General features: G+C 42.3%; 1 protein-coding gene across 2 annotated transcripts; it reads left to right on the plus strand.

The window, feature by feature from the left end:
- On the plus strand, positions 1-21,303 carry kiaa0319l (KIAA0319-like ortholog). 2 transcript variants are annotated; one of them, XM_011481129.4, is made up of 24 exons: positions 1-268; positions 4,512-4,678; positions 4,888-5,004; positions 6,697-6,965; positions 7,150-7,215; positions 8,849-9,065; positions 10,538-10,636; positions 10,774-10,871; positions 10,955-11,042; positions 11,640-11,732; positions 11,829-11,961; positions 13,202-13,307; positions 14,574-14,696; positions 14,790-14,913; positions 15,627-15,759; positions 15,889-16,037; positions 16,832-16,983; positions 17,070-17,208; positions 17,869-18,028; positions 18,114-18,256; positions 18,646-18,768; positions 19,783-19,873; positions 19,956-20,047; positions 20,131-21,303. In XM_011481129.4, the coding sequence occupies exons 3-24, from the start codon at positions 4,911-4,913 to the stop codon at positions 20,325-20,327; spliced, it is 2,889 nt and encodes a 962-aa protein (XP_011479431.1). In that variant the 5' UTR covers positions 1-268; positions 4,512-4,678; positions 4,888-4,910; the 3' UTR covers positions 20,328-21,303. The 2 variants fall into 2 exon arrangements, with proteins under 2 accessions (XP_011479431.1, XP_004074367.1); XM_004074319.5 differs by having other exon boundaries at positions 11-268; positions 4,891-5,004.
- Positions 21,304-21,743: the final 440 nt, after the last annotated feature.

Here is a 21,743-nt window from a genome sequence, read left to right on the forward strand (position 1 = left end):
AGGTAGCGGAAGTGATGTTGGGACTCATCAGCGTTGACACTCAGCGATCACAAACACTCATCAGCTGCTCAGCTGAGAGCGACGCTGACCCACTTTACCGTCCGCAGGAACCAAAGCGGGGACCAGGCCGGGACAGTTTGCCTGCCGCCGGGAATCCCACCTCCCTGCCCGGGCTGAGATATGGTCGATGCTCCGGACGACTTCCTGCGAGATGTCAGCATCTGTTAGCCACAAGGTGTCTTAACGCGGGTGATCCCGGATTACACAGGTGAGACACGCCGGGGGGGAGGAGGGTTTGAGAGGGTGATCAGCGGGTTTTTGTTTAAAATCAGTGGGAAAAAAACCGAACAGCCGCTGACTGCGACGAGGCGGTTCAGCCAGGGGGACGCCGCTGGCCGGATCCGGTGATAGTAAAGCGAACTGCGCAGGCGGCAACAGTCGGCCTTCTTCCAACCATTTGACAGCTGAAGACATCCTGAGAGCGGGATTCTTGTTCATTGGTCTGGTGAGCGCGAGCTCACTATTTGGTCCAAAAGGTACCGAATTAGCATTCAGGCACGCGCTTTTGTGCATCGACCAGGCAGGGGCTCACCTCCAAGGTGAACTGCTTCGTGATTAATCACAGAACCGGAGCCGGTCTCTCTGCAGGCCTGTTGGTGCCTCCTGGAACGACGATCTTCATCCACACGTCACAAATCATGGGAACATCCACCTGCCTGGAGCTTCACTGACATGCCTCGATTCAGTCCCCAGATCTGACCGTGTGTTCCCTTCCCATTGTTATCCAGTCAACCCAACTCTCGCTATTATTATTATTATTATTATTATTATTATTATTATTATTATTATTATTTACTGTATACATATAAATGTTAATGGGCAATCTTGCTATTTTTAAGTCATTTCGTTAGGAGTACCCCAAGGCTCAGTTCTGGGACCCCTTCTCTTTGGCAATAAATACTTAGTTGCGTTTTTAAATTAGAATTCTTTGTGTTTAGCCTTTTATTATTTAATTTAGTTTGGTTAAATTAATTGTCTTCGTTTCTATAGCCCCCATTATACTGAAGGAATTTTAAGACCCTAGAAAATAACCCTAGAAAATTCACATAATTTTTAAGGAGTACCCCAAGTTTAATGCTGGGGCCCCTTTTCTTTGGCAGTAAATAGTAAGTTAAATATATATTTTTCAATTCTATATTTTTAATGTTTTTTTCTTTATTTAATTCAGTTAAATTGAAGCACCTGTATTCTTATAGACAATCATAGAGCAATTTCAATAATGAGTCAACCCTGGAATAGTAATTCAGTTTCTTGAGAGGCACCCCAAGGCTGAATGCTGGAGTCCATTTTCTTTGGCAGACAAGTTGCATTTTAAATTGTTTTAAATGGATGGATGGATGTATTGATTGATTTTCTTTTAGCTCTGTTAAATTAGAGCATTTGAATTTGTACACCATCCATCATATAGGGGGAATCAAAAGCCAGGCTTTACTAAAATGTCTTTAGGGGTACACCAAGGCTTAATTGTGGGAATCTGATTCTTTAGTAGTAAATATCAAGTTGGTTTTCAAATTTGATTATTTTATTTATGTTTTAATATTTCTGTATAGTTTTTTTGGGAGTGATTTGTAAGTTGCATTTCAATTTTAATTTTTTTTTCCTTGTATTTTTTTCAGTTAAATCCATAGGAACCATTTATTTTGAATCGGCTTCAGACATCATGTATGACCTTTGACCCTTAAAAAGGTCAGAGGTTGCTAAAAGCCTTTTTTTGTCTTATTGAAGATCAAAGTACATTTTTGCTTGAACCTCTTAAGATTTTGAAAAATGTATAGTTGCCATGGAAGCAGTTTTTAAGAGATGGGGGGGGGGGGTCCCTATTGCATTCTAAACTTTTGTTTCGACTTGGCCTGCCTTCACCTGTTCTCTGCGCTTTGGAACAGAGCTGGCGCTATAGTCCATGCACGCTTTTGATTGGACTGAAGCTGCATTGATGCTTCTTCTGCCTGAAGCCACTGAAAGGTTTAGCCACATGTTGCTTCTCAGTCATTTCTTCCCAGCTGGGAGCAGAAACCAAAATCCTCACAATTCAGACGAGAAATGCAGGACTACGGAAACCAGGCAGGAAACCGGTTTAACCAATAAATCATTTGCAGGACTTTACATGATATTAAGGCAGGGCAGGAAGCCGTTCAATGGGACACAGTTGAAACTTTGAGAGGTGAAACAAAAGAAACTTCCAAGTTTGTGCAGAAGAAACTTAAAAAAAGCATACTGGAAACATTCAAACCTGTTGAGCTGTGGATGACTGACGAATCTGAAGCTGCTCTGAAGGAGTTTAAGGGAATCCCGGGTCACCTCAGAGGTGCACCAGTCATGCAGCTTTCAGACTGAATGAGCTGATGGCAAACACGTCATTCAGGAAGTATATTCGGAAGCTGTTTATGTCCAAGGTGACTTGCAGATGTCTTTTACAGTTCAGGGGAAAGTGGAGCAAAGTGACTGTCAAACCAATGAGTCAACCTCCATTCTGAGCCAATCAATCAAACGGATGAAGCTGCAGTTAATATATTTTTAGGCTGCACAATATGAAGAAAATGCAATATTAGTGATCAGTGTTGTGATGTCTAGATGACTTGGGATACATGGATAAATGTCAAATCAAAATTACTTCCATTTCACTGCAACAGGTTTTTTCGGTTTGTTTTTTAAATAAGTCAACATAAATTATACTCCATGTTATCTTAATAGGAGACGGGCAAGAACTTTTATGTTGGCGACACCCACCAAAGAACAATTATCTACCCTTCTGGTAGTACTGGCCAAAACGAATATGGACAACAATTAAGAACAATGTTGGTAAGGTAACCATTTATTGGGGTTTATGCCGTCTTTTGCGACGTGTGTATTGCACAAGCTGATATCAGATGTTGATAAATGGATGATTTGTTACACAGGCCTATGTATTGTCCAGGGATAAAAAACTTTAACACTTCGGCAATATTTTCTGTATTTATTACCAGATGTCTCTAGATTTATCTCACCTATCTCACCATTGGTAAATTCCGTTTTGTAAAAGTTCAAATGGCAGTAAAATAATGTCTCCGCATCGTCACAATTTGACCCAAAATACTGCTCTACTTGTGAGTGGAGCAGATTTTTTTCTTGTATCTCAATTTGATAGTTTCTGTGATTAATTTTATTGTTAATGAGATTTTATTTATATTTATCATTATTTGTACAAAACAACATAAAATAAAGCAAAAAAGGGGTCCAATTTTTTTTATTTTGACAATGCCATTGACGGAAATGTGGTACAGTTACAATGGTGACAATAAACCTTTACTTTCATTAGAAGACAAACATTGACCAGCTCCAAGAATTGTATTTTTTTATCATTAGTGTTTGTGTTTCACTGTAAGACCTCAGGATTTCTGTGTTTTTTGTATGTTTAGTTTTGACTGTTTCAGCTTTTTTTTTTTTAAATTTCAACTTCCATGTTCTGGCTACTTCTCTCTCCTTTGGTTCTCTCCTCATTTGGTTCGATTTCATCCTGAATTCTGAAAAGGTTGAGGCAGACTTACCTGGAAGGTTTTCATCCTCTCAGACGCTCATTAAAGACCCACACCGATGAAAATCGTGCTTTTAACATGTTCTTGTGTCATTTTTTTCTGATGATGGAGGACGTATATTAAGAAAATTGATTCAAATCGTTGCAAATCAGGAGTTGATGAAAAAATAACCTTTGAAAAAGATCCCTGCTCCGCTTCATTTTGTTGCATCCACTTGTAGACGACTAGATCCGTGTACGTCTTTGTTTTCCGCGTCTAAGCTGGCATCTGGCTTAAAACTGTACGGCTGGATAGCTTTAATATTGCTCGTCATTTTCGTTGTACCAGTAATGTTAGGTTGGGGGGGTATGAGGGGCAGTAAGCTAGCAAGAGAGAGTGTAAATTGAGAGCTCTCAGCAATGAAAAGGGGGTGGATCTAGAAAACTATAGTTTTTAAAAAAAAAATTGTCTAAAAACGGCACAAACACAATAAAAAGACCACTGGGAACGCTTTGAAAATGGATCAACAGATGATCGAAGTGGGTCTTCCTCTGAACTCTCCTACCCTTCGTCATCCTCACAGCTGAAGCTGATAGACATCTGTCTGAGTTGGACCTCCTGCTGCATTTGGTGACTCGTCTCTCGCCGGGTAGAGGAGTCGCTGAACTGCAGGATGTGGCCATGTGACTCTGAGAAATGGTTTTACTGCACACTGCAGTGAGATAAACATTATCGGGTGGATTGAAGCTCACAGTTCCGTGGAGAAACTTTTGTTTTTTTTTAGAACAGTTATGCAGAGGAAGAGGTTTCTAGAAAAAACCTCTTGGAGGAAGATTTCAGGCGGCCGCTGCAGCTCTGAAAGTTTGTCGACTGTTTTCTTTCCGCATTGTTTCTGCTGCACGGCGTGAAATCTTCTTCAGTTTTGGAGCTTCCGTCTAAGCTTCTCTTTCTCTTCTCCAGAAGTTTCTTCAGAGCTGCTGAGGCTCCTGCGGCGGCCATGCTGGACCTCTTCCTCAGAGTGTTGGTGTTGACTCGTCTTCACCCCTCACCTCACAGCTCCTCGCTGCCCACCTAACTCCCCTCTTCCTTTTCCCTCAAGCATCTCTTCTTCCACCACTTGGAGACAGGTGAGAAATAAACATTTTCAAAATATTTTCGAACAGTTTTACTTCCTTTTCCTGGAATTGTCTGTTAAAATAAGTTCGTTCTAATTGCTAGGCACAGAGGAGGTGGGCCTATGATATCATAGGGCTTATTTGAAAGCCAGTAACATGTTAAGTCCTCTGTGAGGCCCGGATCTCACAGCAGGAGGGTTTTTGTGCATTTTTTTCCCCAGCAGGTTCTGGGTCCTCGTGGAAAATGCCCTATGCAGATCCCAAACTGCTTACCTGGAGCTTACCTCACCTGCTGCAGCTGCTGTTGACCTACCTCTGGCTCTTGGCTCCACCCCCAGGTATAGCAAACGTCACCTGCAGAATCGCTCACCTTTGATTACTCTCAGGGTGTAACTGCAACCAATCTTGCTTGGTTGGGGAACTTGTTAAGTTTCAGTCTGTTTACTGTCGTCTGATCTGGGTAGGCGGAGTTATGTATGTGTGTGTGTGTGTGTCTGTGTGTGTGTGTGGATTCACAACAGTCTTGCTCACTGAGTTCCAGTGTGTCACGGGACAATGAGGCTCTGTGGGAACTCTGTGGGGACAAAGAGGAAGGTCGAAGGGTCGGATGACCACTCCGTCATGACTGGTCTCTGTGTTTCCCCACAGTTACAGGGCTGGTGTTTGTTTTTCCCTCCAGCAGGTGGCGCTGTGACCTGTCTGAGCTACAAATAAACTGATCTCTTTAATCCAAAAATTCCCCCATTTTTAAATCCAACCAGTCAAATCGTTTTTACAGACTTCCTCAAAGACTTCTGGAAAACTTTAACTGTAAAAATCCATCAAAGAGGATGTTTAAAGCGAGCGGTTGGGATCTCTCTGCCAACTGTTTGAAAATGTATCATGAAGGAGAAATGAATAATTGTGTTTTGTGCTGGATGGAATTATGACACCAAGTCTTTAATATATATCGGAATAGAGCTGTAAAAGAAAAGGCTGGAACAAAATTCATGAGATCTGCACCAATTTTAGGTGACAGAGATGCACTAGTAAACAGCAGAAAAAGAAGCCCCTACCTGCTTCTCCAGTGTGAACACCATGGACAAATGCTCGTCCAAGAACTGACGTCAAATGTCTGAGCTTAAATCTGAGCTCTAATATAACGTACACAGCAGATTTTTCATTTAGTTTTATAAAGAGCAAACTAATAAACATTGAAAAAAACTGACGCCAAGCTATTTTCAATTTTAGTGGAAATTTGTTTTCTTTTGTAACCTGCCTCCAGTGGTCTTTTGTGGAACTGCAAAATTTTGTACTTCCTGCCTTTGAGATCCGGTAACTGATGGTGGGTTTGGATGCCAACATTTGGACACAAAAACCCTTCCTTCTTTATGATGGAAGAGTGTTTTACTATAGACTTTTTTCCATGTGTCCATACAATGAACATGTGTCGATTTAGGTCAAATTGTTAAATTTTTTGTGTTTGCAGCTCTGTTGACAAACTGCCAAAACCATTTACCGACCACTCAAAGAATTAAAAAAAATCAAGAAAGTAAGCACTTTAGGCTAAATCATTGTTTGGAGACCCGTCATACCACCAATGAAAGAAGCTTAATGGCTCTTAAGAAATTTTGTTATATCTCAATTGTTCTGTCATCTCCCAGGACGATGCTACCAGAACCTTTTTTGGATAAAACCTGTAAATGAGAGAACACTTTGTTGGTGTCAGCTGACTATGCCCACTCAGCCCTGCTGATATTGCTGTGGTTTGTCCTGACTTCTGCAGGCTGTGCTTTGGGTTTAAACCTTGTTTTTTCAGGGAAAGATTAACTATTTCTGCTGTCTGCTCCTCTGACAGTTCATATTTCAAGCTCAGTTTAAAGAGTTTGGGAGCTTAAATCACTAATGGCATCTCTGTGGCTTAAGGTCCAATGGATCATCCTAAAAAAGAGAACTTTCCCTCATCTACCGTCATCTTCCTCTGCGTTTCATAGAAGCTTCTCCTGACTCGTCGAGGTTGGAGCATCACATGTGTTCTCCCCTTTCTCCAGGTGTGACAGCAGATCTGTGCCATGTCACTGGTGGCATGTTGGGGATCCACTGGAGTAGCACCGTCACTTTGGGCTGGTACCCTCGGGCGATCGGCTGGGGCGGGGCTACATGCTGGGAGCGGTGCTGCTTGGATCCGAGCTGCAGTGCGGTGTGGAGCCTTGGCGGCCGCTGTGTGCTCCTCAGCTGCTCCCGGAAGGACGGCTGTCCCGTTAGTTTTCTACCCCAGCCTCATGAAGAGTCTCTAGGCCTCCTGCAGCTGACCTCCAAGGTGATGCGCAAAAGACTGTACAAAAAAAGAAACTAATAACATTGTTTGGGCTGCATTTTAAGCCGCTGATTTTCCAGTAAATTTCAAGCAACAGTTGTTTCAGAACTCTTTTTTTTTTTTTTTGTTTATTTATAGATTTTAAAGTTGCTGTGAATTAGTCTGACAGCTTTTCTTTTACCTAAAGGTTGTCGTCACAAGAAAGCGCAGAAGTCTTCGGGCATCACACTCTGGACACCCCAGAAGATACACGGTAACCAGCCGTCTCCAGTGTGAAGCACTGTGATGGAGACATAATCAAAGATGTGAAAACAATAGAATTAAATAAGAAAAGTTTGTTTCCTTCCCTCTGTTCATAAAGTTAAACTCTGGGGGCGTAACGCTGAAATAACTAAAGAAAAATTAAGCCTTGCTTGAAAGAGGTTTGTCTTTCACCTCCACCCTACGCTGCCAAATGTTAAATTAGCAGCATAACAGCCAAATCTGTAAAGAAGCACCAGTAATACTGATCGCAATTATTGCAAAAATAAAAAAATAACAACCAATAAGTAACACTAAATTAGCTAAATGTTGTGAAAAATATCTGAAAATGTTAAGTTCTATTCAGCTCTAAACCTTGGTGGGCTTATATCATGCAAAATCAAATTTTTAAAACTTTTAAGTGTATAATATTGTTCATTCCTCACAAAAAGAAACCTAAAAATGGTGTTTTGAACCATTCAGGCAGTTCTGAGTATTTCTCTAAAAAAACCTGCGATCCGAGGACCAGCCCCTCCCAATCCACAAAAACGAGCGAGTTCTCACATAATGATGTCACAAAGTGAGGAACCGCCCCTTTCAGGAAGAGTCTGCACCGAAGGCACTGCCCTTAGGCTAACACAAACGCCCACGCTATCTCTGAATTCACACGCTAACTACTAAAAAACTACACAGGTCTATTTAGTGTCCTGAATTTTAAAAGCAATTCCGACACCACAATGACTACTTTTTTTTTTGACAGATTTTATTATTACGATTGGGGTTTATTGATCTTCAGACAAACGAGTGTATATTTGAATAAATTCATTTTGGATTTGAGACTTAGCTTTATTTATGATAATTATATTTGTTTGCGTTCCTTGTTGGACGGAGGGAAGGAAAGGAGAGAGAGAGTGGGATGTCAGATATGGGGGGGGGGATAAGGGGTTAGAGTTGGGGAGATCGAGTCGTCTTACTTCCGGGTAAAAAAACTGAACTATGAGTCTAAAATATAAAATTTTCTGAAGATATTTAGAGTTGACGGTGCTTTAAGTTAATAGAGGAGAAAGATTGCTAGCTTCTATGTTAGCCTATGTTAGTTTGAACATTAGTAGATTTCAACTGAAGAAAATGATGTCCAAAAACAAAATCAGAAATTGAAAGCATAAATATTAGTTTCCTAAAGTTTGAATTAATCTCTTTGGGCTACAGTTTGATAGTATTTGACTCGGTGAGCTCACAGTTGTTTGCCTTTTGTTTATGGTCTTTCGACAACCTTGATTGTGAACAGGCGCCTAAATAAACTGAATTGAATCATAACACTACACTTCTGATGATTGACCTCATTACTTGCTGTGTGGAAAGTTTATTTTATTTAATTGAATTTCAAAATGTAATTAAGTTTAATTTAATTTAAGAAATAGCAAAAAGAAAATGTTTTGAACCAAAAAATTTTCAGTTTATTGCTAAATAAACAAATATTTTTTCAATGCCGTTGTGTTCCCCTTTGTCACATGTTTTTAAAATTGGAACTGTTACTTCTCGCTTTGTATTGCAAAGTAACAAACACTTATGTTTGCTTGTGGAACATTTTTTTCGGGCAAAGATGGACTTTAATGAAACTGACAATTATGTAATTGTATTTGCAGAAAAGCCCCAAACTAGAAACGACACCTTCCCTTCCTCCACCTCCCAGCACCATCGCTCTTCTCCAGACAGCCCAGAAGAACCTCAGCCAGTCGGATGATGAGAGTTCAGCCACTTTAATAAAGCAGAACTCGACGGTGAACGGCACCAGCGATCTCGTTGCATCTTCCAATAGCAGTGACCCCACCGCAGACACCACCCCGCCTCCACGTCAAACCGGTGAGTTCAAGACATCTGTAGTTTCATTTTCTCTTTTTCATTTTATTCAGAGATGCTTCTTTTAAATGATGCTTTTGAATGAACAAGCATGCATCAGATGTGATCTGTCAAAACGTTTTGTAATTTATTTTGTAATTGGAAAATGGTTTGCTGCGGCGTGAGAAGATGTGGGGCGTTATCGTTGGTGAAGCAGCTGGATGGACATGCAGGAATGTGCTGAGACACACAAAGCTTTTGCAAACGAGAACTGGTGCAACCAGTTTTTCGTCCCTGAAGAAACGGCAGCAATAAACTCTGCAAAGCATTTTTTTTCCTGCTGCTCAGTGCAATAGAAACCTATGGTTTCAGGTTTATTGTTTTTATTTAAACCCTTTGCTGGACATGAATGGGATATTAAGGACAGGCGTGTTTACAAAACATAAGAAACTATAAGCATGCAAGATGGGCATAGGAAGAACAGACAGAAGAATGCAATAGAAGACCTGCACAAACACTCAAACATTTGCCTTCAGGCTAGTTTTCCGGAGAAGTAATCAAGCTTAGAGTCTCTCAGTTCAGCTGTTTCTGCTGCTTTATCAGCTTGTCGATCGATATAGGACTGAAGATGCTGCTGAGCAGGAAACATTCCAGTGTCAGAGCCTCATCACTTAAGTACCTAGTGGCAAAAACCCCACAGGTCAGAGAAGTCGAAGCAATTCAGCATCTACCGTTTTTTCGTTTTTAAGTGTTGTGCTTTTGACTTAAGGCTATGTCACACAACCACTACGTACATTTTGTGCATTTTCCAAGTATGAAATTTTTGTTTTTTTGTGATACATGTACACATGATAGACGTAATTCATAAAAGTTTCTTGTGTTCATCATTCGGCGATGTGCCCAGATGTCCCTTGAGCGTTTCGGCCGACGGGTCTCTACCTGAATCTGGTTTTGAGCTTTTCTAAATCTTTGGTTGGTTGAGAATTACGCAGTTTACGCTAATTTTATGTAGGTTATACGCAATTGTTGTGTAAATCTTACGCAATCGTTTAATAATTTTTGCAAGATGCATATGTAAATTTGTGGCTTTCCACGACCGTTCCACGAATGTCTAACAGACTTTTCACGCATGTACCCCCGATGTATAACTTTTTTATCACGTTCAAATGTTGTAATTATGTAAAGTATGTATGCGCACATTTTGGGCAAGATGTGACTTTTGCGTTGATTTACGTGTTCTTTGCGTGGCTTATTTGTACTTCTTCGATTGGTTTTAATGTGGTTCATTCGTGATACTTTTCTCTCTTTTTCCATGTACGGTATGTTCACGTATGACCAATTTTCATCAGGGAATTGGAAGCTCGGGTACAGACGGGCTACAGGGGTTAGAGGCCAATGTGGAGAAGCTATAAGCTAGTTTGCATTCGTTCTTTTGGTCAATATCTTATTCAAAGCTTTTCAGTCTGTTTACGTGACTCCCCTTTGTTTCCTTGCAGTGAAGGAACTGGTGGTGTCAGCAGGAGAGAGCGTTGAGGTCACTCTGCCCCGCAATGAGGTGGAGCTAAATGCCTTTGTGCTGCCAACACCTCCACCAGGTAAAACCACAATGCAATTTGATGGTTTTTTTTAGCAGGTTTTGAGGCTTTATTGTCTTGAGGTAAATTAACCAGACATCAGGGGGTGGAACCTTTTAGAACTGCGCAGAAAACAGTTTTTCACTTTTCCTCTTCAGGGACAAACTATGCATTTGACTGGAGACTGATTACTCATCCCAAAGACTACAGTGGAGAGATGGAAGGCAAGAAGAGCAAAACATTAAAGCTCAGCCAGGTTAGCAGGTTTCACTCATCAGTGACGGAGATTTTAATGTGGCTGCAGACCGTCTCACTTCCTGTTTGACTCCTCTTAATCAGTTGACTGTGGGACTGTATGAGTTTGGCGTGACGGTGGACGGGGAGGACGCCCACGGAGAGGGCTTTGTCAACGTCACTGTCAAACCAGGTACAGTAAACCCTTGTTTTTCGCGGGGGTTACGTTCCAAAAAGAACCCGTGATAGGCAAAATCCGTGAAGTAGAAACCTTTTTTTTTTAACTATGTTATACAATTAAATACTCTATTATACATTGAAAAGAAAGAACAAACCATTTTACAGGCTCATGCATTTGTTTCACAAATAAAGGTACTTTAGAAACGTTTTTTTCAACAAATATCTTCTGTACTGTACTGTCAAATAATAATTTTAATCATCGATGTGAACAGAAGACTTCAAATCGCGGAGATTAGCCCCGCCCGCCGCGACCCAAGTAAATGGATCAAACGGGAGAAAATGTAAAATGATTATGAACGGACGTGAAAGTGTCATTTGCATTAATGGCATACACACTCAGATTTACAGGAAGTTCAGACCTTTAAACAATGTTTACTGTAAATATACCATTGTAGTGAGATATGTTGCTCTAAAATACCAATGAACCTCTTTGAACATTTTGTACTCTTGGATCTCATGCCCCAAAAGAAACGCTGTGAACTGATCTACATTTGTTTAGTGCTGTTTTGCTCTGCTATAGCTGCCTAATGCCCCATTTTCCACCGGACAGAGCCGCGAGTAAACAAGCCCCCGGTTGCCGTGGTTTCCCCCAAGTTCCAAGAAATCTCCCTGCCGACCAGCTCCACAGTGATCGATGGCAGCCGTGAGTCTCGTTGGGACATGAGCACCCCTCTCACTGCACTGACAGCACGCAGCTTTGATTTGTTTTTATTTTGTACTATTTGCACTGTCTTTTCAGAGAGCACAGATGATGACAAGGTGGTGGCCTGGCACTGGGAGGAGGTCAAAGGCCCGCTAAGAGAGGAAAAGGTCTTAGCTGACACCAAGATCCTCACCCTGACCAACCTGGTACCTGGAAACTACACGTTCAGGTCAGCATTCGGTCTTACAGCTTTTGGAGACACGCAAAACAGGTTTTTGGCAGTTTCCAAATCAAAGGTCACTTTCACAGCTGTTCACTGGGTGGTCAAACCAATGAAGACATTTAGTCAAAGGTGACACAAAATCTGAAGAGTTTATGTTCAAATCATCGTTCGTGGAGCTTCTCATTTTACAGAAGTCTCAGGTCTTGGATTTTGTTTGGTTTGAATCTTCTAGTTTCCAAACTTGAGTTTGGTGGGTCCCATTGACTGTATAAGAGAACTGGACCAAGTCAGTGTGACATCACCCAAAGAAATTGACGTACTCCCAACCAAATGAAGTCAATTCAGTCGACAAATTTTCGCAATATGGACGCCAACATGTAGGAACCAGACAACAGTAAGCAGTGATCCCAGTCAGAGTCGGTCTGAGTCTACATTTCTATGGCAACCACTCTCACCAATAAGGAGTGAGGTTATTGGAGGGCCACACCCCTACCACTTGAAACTGGGCCACACACAATTTGTCAGTAAAACATTTGGAATAGGGCTGCACGATATGAGGAAAACTCGCGATATGCGATGTTGGTGATTAATATTGCGATAACGATATAATTCGCGGTATATAAAAAAATAGCAAAACAACCAAAAACATAATTTCCATTTCACTGCAACAGTTTAAAAATTATACTCCAAATGACTCTCGTCGACGTAGGAGTCAAACATCTAACATAAAAGGGCTCATCTGATTGATCAAGCTGCCATGAGATTGTTTTAGTACATTTAAGGTAACCATTTATTGCGATTTTCGCCGTCTTTTGCGGTATGCACATTGCACAGCTTGATGTCGCGATAACGATAAATTTGCGGTATATTGTGCAGGCCTAATTTGGAACATTCAGCGTTTGACCACATACTTTTATTGAGGTGTCTGATTGGTCAGTTTATAACTTGAATAACTTGAACTACAGCTAAATATAATGAAAAAAATCTGAATTAACAAGAACATGTTAAAAAAAAGGGGAGTGGTTGTTCTGACAAATGGAATGACAGAGTAATAGCTATTTATTTCTCTATAGAAGTTTTTTATGACTTCTTGGAACCAGCAGGTACTTCCTGTTTAGAATGCCATGGGAAGGGGTCACTTAGTCCACCTCTCATTTACCGTTACTGGTTGCCCCTTATAGCCTAGATGGGAGATGACATGGTTAAGGTATCCAATTATTTGTGTCTTCTGGTCCTCCTTCTCCAGTTTGACAGTGACAGACACTGATGGAGCCACAAACTCCACCCAGGCCACCCTCTCCGTCAACAAAGCCAAGGACTACCGACCCATATCCAACGCCGGCCCCAACCAGGTCAGCAGAGCGTCAGTTCCTGGAATTTTAACCCAATAACACCGTAGCTGTCGGGGGTGACGCCCTTCGATTGACTGTAAATCTTCGACTGTTTACTCGATCAACGTAGAGAAAAGCGGCTTTTCATATCGTTATGCAACACATTACTACTAGTGTTGTATCCCGGTACAAAGCAGCCTTTCTTCACCGCAGAATCTGCTGGTTTTAGGTTGAATTGCGCAAATGGTTGAAAAGTTACGGTAGTCGAAACGCCGCAGCTAAAGGTGTTTTAAAGGATTAAATGAAAGATGCGTTACTTACTTTCAGTCAACCAGACGGCTCTTTAACCGAAGTCATCTTCATTGTCTGAAAAATGAACAGATGCAGACTCCTCCTCTTCTCTAGATTTGTGAGAAAATGTTCCTCAAGCCAGGGACAAGGTTCTTCATTTTTACATAGATGAAGATCATGAAGCCGACAAAAATGTTACCATTATTTAGGCCATAAAACCGGGACACATTTACCTCATAGAAAAAAACTATCTTGGACGTGTCTTCCTAAAGGCTTTTTGCTGTAAATCCATGTTGGTTTTTAATAAATGGGCTAAACTGATCCAACTTGAGATTTCAAACATTTTGAGTATTTCTTGATACTTTGTCGGATCCTTCACATTGTTCAGAATCACGTTTACGTGTTTGTTGTTCGGCTAGAGTGTCATGTGCATCTGCTGTCGGATCCTTCCCGTCGCTGTAGGGAAAAGGTTAAAGTTCAAATTTACAGATCTCTTTAAAAAATTTTTTTTTTTTTTTCCCGTTTGCTTCTTAAATCTTCTTGTCTCCTCACCTTTGACGATCGATGTTTGGCAGGGAAAGAGCAGAGAATGGTAGACAGTAAATATGAATGGTGATATTGTTAAGATCAGGGGCGGAACTAGAACATTTGAGGGGCGGAAGGGGTAGAAGACTTTGGAAGGGTGCCAAAACACCAGAGTGGAAAGTCATTAAAAAATGAAATGAATAAAAATGGGTATTTCTAATAGTTTTATTATTATTACTTTTTTTATTTAAAAATGTTGCTTTTGTTACTTTTGCAAAGCTTAAAGAAGCTTGTATTGATGATTTCCTAATCTTTGTCAAGAATGATATTATTATTGACTCAGAAATTGGGACCGAAGCAGCTGCCCGCCTTGTTCCCCTGTAGCTCTGCCCCTGTTTAAGATCTTCTTCCCTGCTTCCGTTTTTGCGTCGTTTCTCGTGGTTCCTCACACTCACGCGCTTCTTCTGTCAGGTCATCCAGCTGCCGCGCAACTCCATCACTCTGTACGGCAACCAGAGCACCGACGACCACGACTCTCTGTCCTACGAGTGGTCGCTCAGCCCGGAGAGCAAGGACAAGGTGGTGGAGATGCAGGTGAGAGTCCGCAGAACCAAAGCTCGGCTGAGCTTTTTCTGGATTCAGACTCTGGATTCATCGTGTGTGTGTGTGTGTGTGTGTGTTACCCAGGGGGTCAGGACTCCAATCCTGCAGCTGTCGGCCATGCAGGAGGGGGACTACACCTTCCAGCTGACGGTGACGGACTCGTCGGGACAGCAGGATACTTCGCACGTCACCGTCATTGTGCAGCCAGGTGAAGAACTCTCTTACAACACATTTTTACAGTCATCCTGTTTGTCAAACAGGCGACATGTGAGTTTACCCGCGAGTTGAGGCTGATAAGCAGCTGGTCAAACACTCTGCTGGGGTGTTTGACCAGCGGCAGAACACATCTGAACCGAGGCTCCTCACACGAAAAAAGACTCAAACGCGTTGATAAAAAATAATCTACTTTTAGGATGAGGAATGAGATCACCCATTTTTTATGAGCAGATTTACCCTAAAGGTTCTTCAGAAAGCAAAGATGAACAAATGATCTGGAGAACCTCGCATGGTTCTCCATGAGGTTCTGCCATTCAACAGCAGCCGACAGGTCCTCTTGGACACAGTTTCCATTCAGATGTTGATCATAAAACTTTACAGAAGATACTTTGGGTTGTCTGTAAACTTTCCATCTTGACCATTATGTGCTAAAAAAAAAAAGCAGGACTGTGGTCAGACTATTGATGTCTGAACCACAGAAGCAGCTGGTCTGCTCTCAGAATCCAGCCCAAAGACCGGTTCTGCAACATCTACTGCCTTTTGGACTGAGTTTGATCCGTAGAATTGATGATGGGTGGGGAAAAGCCTTTTGGGTTGTGTTGAGATGAGGAAGACACGGGAGGGATCTTCTTTTGAAACCAATGAAAGTGTAGAATAGCTGACTGTGTGTGCCAACTGGGCTTATTCCTGCTCTTCCTCTCGCAGAGAACAACAAAGCCCCGGTGGCCAATGCCGGGCCGGAAAAGGAGTTGACGCTCCCTGTGGACAGAACCACACTAGACGGCAGCAAAAGCAGCGACGACCAGAGGATTGCCACCTACCGCTGGACGAAGACCAGGTCGGTCTCTTAATCAGACACTCCTTGCAACTTCTGACAAGCCAACAGCAAACTGAAAGTTCAAAAAATTCCTGATGCACACCCTTCTGCCGCCTCTGACTGCTCATTGTCCTCGTCCTCTATCCCCAGTGGCCCTGATGGTGTAAAGATCGAGAACGCAGACAGTGCCATTGCCACGGTAACGGGTCTGGAGGTCGGCACGTACACGTTCATGCTGACAGTGACGGATGACCGGAACCTGGAGAACAGCGACACAGTGACGGTCATTGTTAGAGAAGGTGAGCCAAAGTGTGTGGAGGGGTTCATACGCCATCTTAGATTTCTGACCTTTGCTAAGATACGTCGGCCGACCCCAACAATAGCTTTCTATATTAAAGATGATACACCAGTTTCTGATGTTTTGACGTTTATTCTTAATATTTGTAGTTAAGAAAATGCTTTTCCATGTATCCCTGTAAACATTCATGCAGATACATGCATCCATGTCTGCATGCAGATGGCTGCTTCCATACAGACATGCATGCAGGTATGCAGACAATATACATAGCTGCATGCATGCAACCACGTATGCATGTGTGCATGCTTACATGTATGCACGTCCATATGCATGCACGTATATCTGCATGTGGGGACAACTAGAAATAACTTAAAAATCAGAAACTTGGTGTTCGATCTTTAATAAAGAAAGCTATTGTGGAGGCCGGCCGACGAATCTTAGCAAAGGTCAGAAATCCAGGATATGTTCGTGCGTGCATACCTAGGCACGCTTTCCTGCATGTATGCATACGGGAGTGAGTGTATGCATATGTGTGTATATGAATGCTGAGGGAAGATCAAGCAATTCAATTCAATTTTATTTGTATAGCCCAAAATCACAACAACAGTCGTCTCGATGGGCTTCGAAGTAAAACATGAACTTAAAAGGATCATGAATACAAAGAGTTCAATAGGAAAATAGCAGCAGGAGTCTTATCATGAGATCCCTGGTTCCTGATGGTTAGATAGATGAAGCCTGAGCAGCTCCAGCTGTGAGCTTTCTCAACCTCACTATATCTTCATGCTCCCCTTCCAGAGAAGGACCAGCCACCCGTGGCCCGTGTCATTTCCAGTCCTCCAATCTCTCTTCCCGTCCGGACTGCCTCTCTGGACGGGTCGCATTCCACTGATGACGAAGGGGGCTTATCGTACCTGTGGACCCGAGACGACAGCAGCCCCGCGGCAGGGGTGAGGCCTTCTTTAGCTCTGACAGAACCAACACCCTCAGAGTTGAGTTCACTTCTGAAGTCTCTCTTGTCTCTTGTTGGTTTCAGGAGGTCCTGAACAACTCTGACCACCAGGCGGTGCTGTTCCTGGGAAACCTGGTGGAGGGGAAGTACAGGTTCAAGCTGACCGTGACTGACAGCAAAGGACAGAGCAGCTCTGACAGTGGAACCGTGGAGGTCAAAGCAGGTAAAGAGCCCACAAAGAAACCAGTTCCTATTAGAAATGAGGATAAACTCTCTCAAAACCATCTTGTTGATATTTTTCATCAAATATTTTTGTCTTCTCTCAAGAGTTTACATTTATCCATAAAAAAATAAAACATTAAAAAAAAAAATTCTATTTTTAGGGGGAAAAAGTTTGTTTGGTGTGAGATGTAACTGCCTCTAAACCTAAAACTTGATGGTTTCTCCTAAACAGCCCCCATTCCTTTTATTATACTTTTACGTTTTCCATCATTAACTTCTGCCTAAAAGGGGGTTTTCCTGCTAATCTGTCAATTCTGATTATCAGGATCAGGTGAGTCCAATTTCTGTTTGACCCGATGCAGATAATCTGTAGCAGGTAGCAGAGGGTGAGGGCAAAAGAGCTAGAGGAGCAGAGGTGGAGACCGCTGGCTAAAGGGTCATGAAGCCGTGAGATGTAATGCAGAATTTGACCAGAACTCTCCAGAACGCTAATGTTGGTCCATTCAGAAGTTCAATCGTGTTCGATTAAACTTTTCCACAGAAGATCAGGCTGTTGAATGACCTTAAATCTTGACCGCTAAAGTTTGTTGCAGTGGTTCTGTTGTTGTTGTGCAGCAGTGAATCTGGCACACACAGACTTTTGTGCATTTGTTCCTGTCAGACCCGTGGGAGAAGGATCTGGTGGAGCTGGTGCTGGAGGTTCCGGTGAGCCAGGTCTTCCAGCGCCAGCGTGACCTGCTGCTCAGGCAGGTGGAGGTTCTCCTGGGCGTGCTCGATGGCGACATCATCGTCCGAGAGATCACAGCCTTCAACGAGCACAGGTGAGAGTTCCCACCTGAGAAGTGCAGATGAATCTAAAAAGAACACGCTGACTGGCCAACTTCTCCTCCTCTTCATCTTCCTCAGCACCCGGCTGGTCTTCCTGGTTTCAGCAGGGCCGGGTCGCCCCCCTCTGTCTGGACGCAGCGTCGCACTCGGACTGCGTAACAAACTGCGCAAGCAGAAGAACGACTTCCTGATCTTCAAAGCGCGGCGCGTTGACACCATAGGTGAGTAAACAGGAAGTGACGGGGAAAAGCACCCAAATTCCTACCTTTAAGGGTCCATCCCTCACGCATATCTCTTTGATGCCATGCCATCAGCGCAACAGAAATGATCGGAAATCGCAGCATTCAGGGTTTTTGTCCAACTATACGAAAAGTACAGATGGTGAAGATCCTACTTTTTGATCTGGTTTTATTCGTTTCTGTCGTTCTTTTTGTTGTTTTTGCTGGTGCGTTCATTTAATGCTCCTGATGAAACAAAGGGCAACATTTCAGAGAGACGGGCATTACTGTTTGGAAAATGTTTCCGAATTATTGCAAATTTCATTAGCCTGTTGTCTTTTTCAAAGATTTCTGTCCTGACCGGACTAACTTTCGGTCTTCCTCTTCCTCAGTCTGCCAGCTGAACTGCTCCGGCCACGGCGAGTGCGACCCGTTCAGCCGGCGCTGCGTTTGTCACCCCTTCTGGATGGAGAACTTCTTCCGAGTTCAGCTGGAAGACGCTGAGAGCAACTGTGGTGGGCTTCTCCGTCACTTCGCTCTCGTCCTCCTTTAACTACTCTTTTCTTCCAGTGAACTTTATTACCAAAACAAACAGCACTAAAGTTCTGCAGGTCGTAAATGAGATGTAGTTTCCCCTCATTAAACAGCGAAAAGTGAAATTAGACGTGGCTTTCAGGACAAAAACAAGTTGTAACTACAAATATTCCGAGCAAAAGTGGTTTAAAAAAGGAGATTACTACGGATTATCCTGCATAAAATTAAAGAATGCAGAAAACATTTTTAGGTACGGGCATAAATATAAATTTAAATAAAAGCATGTCTTGTTTTATGTACCGTTTTTAGCCAAAAAAGAAAAAAACCTGTGTTTTCTTCTAGGACATAGTTTCTTCAGAGCGGTGGTTGTTCATTCAAAATTCACCCGAGTTGTGGTCGGGACTGTTGGCCCGGAGCAACCCTGCCTCCATTTCCCATCATCCATCTGTTTTTATTTTTCTTCTAAGTTAAAAAAAGAGAAACAAAATAGTTTTAATCCAGTCAGGAATAACGTTTAGTTAAGCCTAAAGCCTAAAATAATAGACAAACAAACAAAGTATAAAACAGTCGAGGTGTGAATTTCAAAGTAAAAGCTCTTCTAAATTCATCTTAAAAGATGAGATTTTTTAATGTGTTTGCACTTAGAAAGAAATAAATAAAAATCTTTTATTTGAGCTGATATGCAGACTAAAAAGAAGCTCCAATTAAAACCACTGTTTCTATAAGTTTGGAACACTTTAAAACACAGAATGTTCTAGTGCAACAGGTTGCGATCAAACTGGAAGCAGGAAACTCATCATGAAACTTAAGAAAATAAAGGACCAGTTGGCCAAAAAATTAGTTTCAAGGAAACATAATTGAGAAGATGACCTTAGCCATCTATAACATCCTGATCAGACCACAAATAGACCATTCTGTGTGATGTAAGGGTGTAAAATAAATGTTTTTTCAAACCGGAATGACTTAGTTTAAATAAACGTATTCTTTCTCCTCAGAGTGGAGCGTGCTCTATGTGACCATTGCATCCTTCATGATTGTGGTTGCCACGGCGACGCTGATCTGGGCCGTGTTTTGCTGCTGCCGCAGGTGGGTTTCGGGGCACTCCCCTCTGTTTCACGTTGTTTTTGAGTCTTGATCCGTGTTGCTTCTGGTTTTTTTTTCTCCAAAGGCGGAAGAGCAGAGTCCGACGAAGCAAAAGCCGATACAAGATCCTGGAAGCTGAGGAACGGGACAGCCTGGAACTGCAGCCACCCCGACCCGGTGAGGGCACGCCGCTGACCCTGACACGCCCCTTAAGTCTCCTTAAGTTTGCATGAATCTTCCACCGTTTTTGCATTTTATAGCCCGCCTGAAACCCGTCCCCGCTCCCACCTCTTCCGCCCTCATGCGCTCCGACTCAGACTTGGACAGCGAGGACGCGCAGGGCGGTGACCCGTGGACCGAGCAGGAGCGAGGGAAGCTGCTGCGGCCCCAGAACGGCTCCCTGAGGAACGGCCAGGGCCCCCCCAGACACAAGAAGCGGAGGGAAGAGCTGCTTTAGCACCTCATCTCTGGACCCGTCAAAGACGGCTTCTTCTGGCGGCAATTTTAAACTACAGCCACCTAGCATGCTCACAACCTGAAAGCAGCCAATCACTGCCACTGGCCATTCTGACGGGTTAGCCCGACCCTCGGGAGCAGACTGACACAAGATTGTGTGTGTCTTTGCGTTGTTGAGAGCTGCTGTGCTTTTATTCTGAAAGCCTGAGGAAAGAAGGAAGAGCTGCTTTGTCTGCAGCCTCCGCGGTTTGGCTGGACTCTGACAGTGTTTGGTTTGTCGGTTTAATGTTCTTCTGCATGACCAAAGTTCAACAGAGACCAACTTTTAATCTGAGTTTTGTTTTGTTTTTTAAATTTCAGTCGCTCCTTTGTTGTCATTTGTCGTTTCATTAAAGGAAAATTTAACTTTTATTTTGAAATTTAACATTCAAACAAAGGAAAACATTTGAAGATCTCTGATTTTAGTTCTTTTTTTTTTTTTCTTAAGCCGTTTTTCTTTAACCCGCAGAAGCTCAGAACCTTTCCTCACTTTCAGGGTTCCAGCATGTTTGTGCGTGGAGACCTGACGGCAGCGGCCCTGCTTCCTGTCGGAGGGAAAGCTGCTTCCTGTGCGCGTTTCCCAGCAGAAGCTTGTTTCTGTTGCCCACTCGCACGCAGAATGTGAAGCCAATCCGCTGATGAATGTTGTTAGTTCTTCCTGCTCACGTCTGATTTTATTTATTTCCGCTTCATGTGTGATTCCGAGCTGCAAACTTGGGAATGTAGGTGGGAGGAAAAAAATAATTTCACGTTTGTCTGTTTCACTGAAGTTCTGTAATGTTGGTTATGTTGCTGTTCGGGACGTGAACTGACTTCACTGTGAAGACGAGGACAAACTACTGAGTCCTGGATCAGTTTTTATTGAAGGACTGTTACCTGATCTGACCTGGAGCCACTTGATCATCTGTACATTCAAATAAAAGTGTTTTGGTTTTTGACCACCAGGCTTTTCTTTATATCGTCTCTAAAATCAGAAAAGAAAAAAGTTTAGTTGTTTCTAAATTAGTTTTAATTCCAAAGAAATCCTGAATATACTTAATTTTTTGCTGCATTGTGAATATTTGAAATTGTGAGATGAATAAGAATTGTCACCTATATATTTGAGCTAGCAAATATAAAATCTAATTCAACACAAGTAAGCTTTAAATCCACATTTATTGCTGCAGTTTAATTTTTTTTATTTAATTAGCCACTAGGTGGCGACATTTTCTCTTCAAAATATTCAGCCTTTATTGGGGGGGGGGGGTCTGATTTAAAGATGATGTATATTTGATTTCACTATTTTTTTTTCTTACGTTTTTTTTCATAAACTACTGATCCCCGTAAATATGATTACTTTAAGAAGGTTAAATTCCAAAATGTATTACTTCTTCCTAGC

Source organism: Oryzias latipes, chromosome 11, assembly GCF_053564925.1.
Source record: "Oryzias latipes strain Hd-rR chromosome 11, Olatipes_Hd-rR_3.1".
Lineage (NCBI taxonomy): Eukaryota > Metazoa > Chordata > Actinopteri > Beloniformes > Adrianichthyidae > Oryzias > Oryzias latipes.